Raw genomic sequence first — 7692 nt, forward strand, 5'->3', positions numbered from 1 at the left:
GGACAGCAGAGTTGAATGCAAGTTCTGTTGACGCAAGCATCATGTGAAATAATGATGATCGTATCATTATAATCATCTATATCAAAATTTCCATATGATTGGTACGACGTGAAATCGCTCTCGCCTACGGCCTTCGTGAGACTATTATGAAATTCTTGCAACGTCGAATTGTCCATGATATTGACCTTTGTAGAATTCGCACGAGACTTCGTAAACGTGTGATTATTCTCATCCTGAACCTTCATGATGTGTCCGTGAGACTCGTATCGCACCGAATCCATGCGATCGTTATTTGTAGAATTGATACGGAATTCGTACTGCAAATTATCTCTTTGCTCATTGTTGTTCGTAGAGTTTCTTCGAGACTCCGAGGACGAAACAAGCAGGAGCACATAGCAAAATAAGATATTTAATGGATACATCGTTGAACTGCTGAAGCACCGAATTCATAAAACAAACTTGACTTCTCCTTATAGTTCGTAAACATATGTGTGTATCCAAAACAATTTTGTTAATTACGAAAACGAGCTTAATTTTGCAATATTTTGACTGAAAAGCAAAGGATGAGTCTGTTCTTGGGATGAGCACGTAAATGCATTTTAGGAAAATTCTTATCAATGACATCAATAAGAAGGTATCTTGACAAGACAAGTGCTCAGCTGTAAATGATGGCAAAAGAAGAGACTTTAATTCCCTTAAATCCAGGTAACATTATTTTCTTTAGATGTTATATAAAATGTATATTTTACACTTATACAATTATATACATGATGTAATTTATTAAAGAAAAAGGAAAACAATTTATAACGAGAAATTATTGAGTAATCTATTGAGTAATCAATTAATACGTTCGCTGTCCATCACGCGCCAGCGCGTGATCAGGCACTTTTGCAAATACTCGGTTGTGCACCAGCGCATGATGGATCTATGCATGAAGTTAGAGTGATCAAGCTATTCGAGCTTTGAATGTAAAACTATACAAAAATATAATTTTGTGAGATTGACTTCAGAAGTGGTGTGTCCTTTCAAATGGGCAGCGTGTCAAGCTAAAGACAGAAAGTCATATATTAAAATTAATACAGAAATTATTTTCTGTATAACATATATATAATTTTAACTTATAATAAGTATATTATAAGTTAAAATTATATATATGTTATACAGAAAATAATTTCTCTCACCGAATTAATGATTTATGAATAACACAATTCTCTTCATAATATATATAGTAACGAATACTAACAAGAAACCGCGGATATACATCACGATGCACAAAATGTCAAAAATCCATTAAATTGTAGCATTGGATGCGTTATTGTGCAATTCGCGTAACGTTAACCCGAGCAAAGTCCTTGCGTCAAGAATAACTATCCTTATAGGCGACATACGTGGTGGCTAGGATCGATGCGAGTGAATTCAACGCAAGTAGATACTTGTTATTCTTCTTCACGCAGAACAGCATCATATATAATATTAAATGTACTCATATAATGTTTCATTCTTTTTTTTCGAGTAATTTTGCCGATATTTTAATCAAATAATATATAATCTTTTATCTTTTATGCTAAGAATTGAAGAAACTTGATAAAATTCCTCCGCGTTCTTAACATATACTTTTATGTTCTTCAGAATTAGATGCTTTTATTCTACATGTACGTTATTGAAATAAAGTAAGAGCAAGATAAATAAGAAATGCTAAGAATTTTGAGTGCGAAAAGTGCTAACAAGAAAAATCTAGAGTACTATTAGGGAGTGTGTTTGATCTTGATATATTAAATAAAAAGGTTCACTGGTTTTTTGCTCGAGATAACATTTCTTAATGTTAGATCAACCTCGTAGATTACAGCCGCAGCGTCTTTATGTCATTTCTCACGTCTTATACGCAGTCCGGATGAAGAGTAAACGTCGAAGTGATAACATTAGTCATGAATGCATGCGGAATTATCGTTGTCGAAGGCCATTGCCTATATAGAGAAGTCTAGAAGTACAGAGTTCGTCAGTATGAAAGCAATCAGTGCTAGGTCTTGATTACGCAAAAGATTTACATGTTATAAGTCAAGTTGGTAATAAAAAAGCGAGTTGAAATTGAATTGGACTACTTAATTAATGTCATTTCTTTCACGTTTTAATGCTGCTATACTTAATTAATGACAATTATAATCATAATTAATCACACTAAATGTATAATTTATCGTGTTTATCTCTAAACATTATAGATATAAAATTTTCTTGAAAATGTTCATTAATCTTCTCGATTAGCTAACGCTTATTTACGACTATTATTCGAAGATTCATCCATTATTTTTATAAATCCTACTATCATTACATAATTATCGTGTTTTCATTTTCATCTTAACCGGTTTGCATTACGGAAAATTTTGCACTCCAAAAAAATATTCTATTCTTTAGCAGTACCCTCTTTATTTTAGAGGATTTTCCTCTTATATATGGCCTCTAGAAGAGGATACTCTAAAATGTAGAAGAATATCGAATAACTATGAGATGCTGGGTTTAAGATTGCAATCCTCTTAATGTTAGAAGGATCTCCTCTTCTTGTAAATCTAATATTATATTTAGAGATTTAAAACAATACCTTAAAACAAATATTTTTTATTTTCAATCTTAATTGTAAACATTAATTATACTTGATTATGCTGATTAGAGGAGAGCCTTTTCATGTATTTCTAATAATATTGTTGATTGTACAGTAATATTTTTCAAAAACACTTTTTGAGTTACTTTGAAAACCAATTGATTAAAAATCTTGATTATTTCAAGCTGTTCATGTTTTTAAAAACAAATTTAAAAAATACATATTTTTTGAAAAACCATAAAATTATACATGATTTTTACGTAGACATCGAATTAAATAAGTATAAATATTTAAAAAAAAATAAATTATTTAAAAATGTATACACATTTATATTTTTTTAAACACATTTAACTGAAAAAATTTTTTTTTAATTTCAAAGTACAATAATATAATTATAAATAACTACAAATAAATACTATATTATATATATATATATCATGGTCTGTCCCGAAAGTAATGAGACTAATTCTGGACAAACCGTTTTATTGAAAATACACTAATATTTTTCAAAGTAGGGCCCTTGAGCGTCAATACAGTGATTCCAGCGTTGCTGTCACTCTTCCTAGCAGCGCAGAAAGTTTTAACCGGACGTGCCTTCCAGAGCACTCGTCAGCACGGCTGCTTGGACCTTTTTAATCGTCCCAAAACGGATGTTGGAACGATTAAAAAGGTCCAAGCAGCCGCGACGAGTGCTCTGGAAGGCACGTCCAGTCAAGATTTCCTGCGCTGCTACGAAGTTAAAAAATTATTTTACAATCCTAAATTTCGGTTCCATTAAACCAACCTCAGTGGACAAATACAAAAAGTCGTCGTCGGTAAATTACATAAGTGATTGCTCGTTACAATACAATCCGGTTGATTCGATAAACATGCGCGTAAATTTTGTCCGTGTGTCCCATGAATGGAAATGACAGGATGGAGTAGTTCATTATTAACAACTAGGCTTCAGTCAATATATTGAATTAAACATTATAAACATGTTCCAAAAATAAAAGTGTCAGAATGTCAAGTAGTTAATTATTTAACAAGTATTGAATCAATGTATAAAATTAAGAAGCCAGACGGAAAGTTAATTAGTCAAGAGACATTAATAATGAACTACTCCGTCCTGACATTCTCATCTATGGGACACACGGACAAAATTTACGCGATATAGTCAACCGGATCGTATCAACCGGATTGTAGCGAGCGATCACTTATGTAATTTAACGACGACGACTTTTTATATTCACCCACTAAGGATGGTTCAATGCGAAATCGAAAAAACGTTTGGGTTTGTACAAATAATTTCATATATGCCTACTAGATTGAAGCTAAAACCGGCACTAATTCCTGTGTAAAGCTCAGTTGCTCTTTTATTGATGTTTCGTTAATTGAAATTAATTAAAATTTTATATAGAATGTATAAAAAAGTAAGATATTGACTAACTAAAAAATGAAAAAGAAGCTGAATAAATTACGTAAGGTATATAAACATATTTTATGAAAATATGTATTAACTTTCGCTATGGTTTATTTAGTAAATACAATGCAAATTTTATTCTCAAAGAAAAATAGCACTTATCATTAGCGTAATGCAAACTCTCTTCAAAAAAGAACATTTCCAATACTCGCTGATTTCAAATTTGTTTTTCAAATGTAGATCAATAGTCGCCTAAATGTACTTTCTTTTGATTCATTTACTTCGCTCGTTTGATGAAGCACTGCTCGCTCAAAGCTCGCTGCCTTATATGAGGTGATCTACACGTCACGTATAGCAAATAAATGACAATTGACTTCTAATGGACATGTATCACGAGTATCTTGCATATCCTCTTATTTCAAGAGGCTATTCGAGTTATTAATTATAGTGGAATTTACTCTTAATCACAGCTCATGCGTAATTAATCAACTTTTTTTATCAATGAATACATATTAGAGAAGAATATGTTTTATGTAAGATTTTATCTTACAATTAGAGGAAATACTAAGAGGAGTTCCCAGCTTATAAGTAGAATATTTTTTTTGGAGATGTGTGGTAATCCGTACAAGAAACGTTTTTTCCTCGATTTGCTGTTTTGCTGGTTCATACAGAATACACATGTGGTACATTTCACGTATCAGGGGTCTACCTAAAAATAAACTGTTTGGGATTTTTTAAGTGATCATGAAAACAAATTAATGCACATATTGTGCACATATACGTACATAAGATTGAAGATAAAAAAAAAGTACTATGTGCCTTGCATTCAAGATATTGGAGGTAGTTGTTTTAAGAATTTTTTTCTTTTTTTAACATTTGTAAAAAAAATTACAGAATATACAAAATTTTTATTTATATGAATTTTTTAATATTTTTCTTATATTTTTAAATAAAAACGTTAATCTTATATTCTTTTCATTTCTTTCACTTTTCAAGATTTAAAAAAATTCTCAAAAATACCCCAATATATGTAAAATATGTACCATAAAAAAAATTTTAAGATCGCATTGAGATCGACTCATAAATAAATTTTTTTTTTTTCGAAACAAAATTGGAATTTCAGCTAAATAAACCATAAAATAAATATATTTTTTATAGATATATAAAAATTTCTTTTGCAGTTAATTTTTTAATTATTACTCAATTACTATGACTATTTTTCAATTATTGCTTAATTCTTTGTTAGCAATTGTAAAACAAATTTCAGTTTCCTTATATAGTGTTCCGAATTTCACGAATCAAAACATTATAACAAAAACGTCTTCAAAGAATTAAGTAAAAAAGTTATTTGTAAATTTTTATTTTAAGCAGTATGAGGTATACCATATATAAGATATGTTTAAATTTGGCCAATTATAGATTACGCATAAAGTGCGCGATCACTACTACTGCCGCGCTACTTACGGATATGTTCCGTTCCGTAATCTATAATTGGCCAAGTTTTAACTCTTATATCTCACAAACTACTGCTTAAATTAAAAATTTACAAATATATAACTTTTTTACTTAATTTTTCGAAGATTTTCTTGCTATGATATTTTGATTCGCGTATTTTGGAACACCCTGTATAAAAATACAATTGTATAATTATATAAAAAAAATTTATGTATTATAACTTTTGTTTTCCTAATTAACTTGTTCTTACAATTCAAATTTCACGTAATGATTGTATCGAATAGATTGACTAGTACCGAGCGCGTGGCCACTAGATAGCGAATTAAAATACAAAAAAATTATAAGAATTTTTTTGCAAGCGAAGATCAATTGATTATTAAAGAATTTAATTGTAATAAAGGTTTTTTCCCAAAAATAAAGAAGAAATAAATGAGTCTGAAGAATATAAAAAACTCCAGAACTCTATTTTTCATTTCGTAGTTATTTTATTAAAAATATATTATTTACGCAATATTAAATAATTAGATCAATTAAAAAAAATAATATCCAATATGTTTGACTCTCAAATTTAAATACTAACAAGAATTAAAGAAACAGACACTAAGAAACAACACACAGAACTTGGTAAGTAAAGAATTTTTATCACAATTATATTCAATGTTACTTAGTAAGTAAAGAATTTTTATCACAATTATATTCTTAATACATTCCTTTCCTCACAAAGAGATATGTATTAAGGAATGTGTTAAGAATATGTAGTAACATTAAATATAATTGTAAAAAGAAATTTTATATATATATCAAGTTCTACGTATTGACTCTTAATTGTTTCATTAATTTTTGTCAATAGACAAGAAGATAATTTAAAAAATGATATTCAGTTTCTAACTAAAATTCCAATTTTATTTTGGAAAAAATATTCGTTTACGTGTGAATCCCATGGCGATCCCAAAATTTCCTTTATCCTACCATATTCTACATATATTCGAGTATTTTTAAAAATTTGTTCAGATCTTTAAAAGTGGATATAATTTCATTTACTTACTTAAAATTAAAAAAATGTTATTTATATTATTAAATTTTTCTCATTAAAATTAACGTTTTCACCTGAAAATCCCAAAAAAATTCATGTCTACAAAAATTTTGTATATTTTGTAATTTTTGCTGGAAATGTTAAAAATATTTCTTAAAATAACTACCTTCAGTGCTTAGATGCAAGACATATAGACTTTTTTACCTACATATTCTTACCTTATACATATATGAACAATATGTGCATTAAGATTTATTTTTATGATCATTTAAAAAATTTTAAACAGTTTACTTTTAGATGGATCTCTAACACGTAAAATGAATCATATCTGTACAAGACTCTAATTACGTTATAGCTAATAAATGGCAATTGACAATTGCTGTGAAAAATAAAAAGAAATTAAAGAATTTAAATGTGTTATATATTTAATGAGAAATACAATTGTTACCTGTATATGATAGATAATATGGGACTGAAATTTATTTAATAAAATCTTGTAAAAAGATTTATATTTGATCAGCATCACCGAGTTATTGACATGCACAAGATATATAAATTACTCATTTTTTAGATGTAAATGTGAGAAAGAGCTTAATTATTTATCGCCCATTTCTTCCAATAAATAATTAAAATGTGAAAAAATCTGAGTTAAATATGGCACTGTTATTTGTAGTGATTATTATCTTAAGCGAAACATCGTGATAGATATAGGATAGTAAAGCCAACACTATGTTCGATTTCGCGAATCACTTCCCGGCAAAAGAACAGCGCGCGAATGTACTCCGGCAAGCAGCGAGACATGACTGCATAATATCAGCAACAGGCGGCGTTAAAAACCACTTCCTTCCTCGTCGGAAAATACACATATACATGGTGTTGCAAGAGGACAAACTGTTCCGCAGGCTTGGCAATTTCCGAGCTCTCCGAGTAATTAACCTTTTAACGGCGGGAGTGGTCGATATATCGACCACCTAGGGGACACATAATTTTTGATGTTTTTTCAGGAAAAATTTTATGCGTTGAATATGGAAAAAATAGTGTAAAATTTCCCGGAAGCATCCTTGACCTTGAAAATCGCTATTTCTTTCATTAAAAAAAAAAATTTAACCTTGAAATGGCGATTTTCAAGATAAAGGATGCCACCAGGATTTTTTTCACTATTTTTCCCGTATTCAGCGCATCAAATTCTGTCTCTTATACACATCTCTG

The 7692-nt window shown here is 29.5% G+C and overlaps 1 protein-coding gene across 1 annotated transcript in view; it reads right to left on the reverse strand.

The window, feature by feature from the left end:
- LOC105456323 overlaps nucleotides 1-7284 on the reverse strand; it is a 7466-nt gene extending 182 nt beyond the window's left edge. Inside the window, exons 1-2 of the mRNA XM_011700274.1 lie at nucleotides 6932-7284; nucleotides 5-1046 (exon numbers count right to left, since the gene is read on the reverse strand). Coding sequence (XP_011698576.1) covers nucleotides 5-422 — 418 coding nt within the window. The 5' untranslated portion in view covers nucleotides 423-1046; nucleotides 6932-7284. The remainder of the gene's footprint in view (nucleotides 1-4; nucleotides 1047-6931) is intronic.
- Between the last annotated feature and the right edge of the window lie 408 nt (nucleotides 7285-7692).

Source organism: Wasmannia auropunctata, unplaced genomic scaffold (genome assembly GCF_000956235.1).
Source record: "Wasmannia auropunctata unplaced genomic scaffold, wasmannia.A_1.0 LD335713.1, whole genome shotgun sequence".
Lineage (NCBI taxonomy): Eukaryota > Metazoa > Arthropoda > Insecta > Hymenoptera > Formicidae > Wasmannia > Wasmannia auropunctata.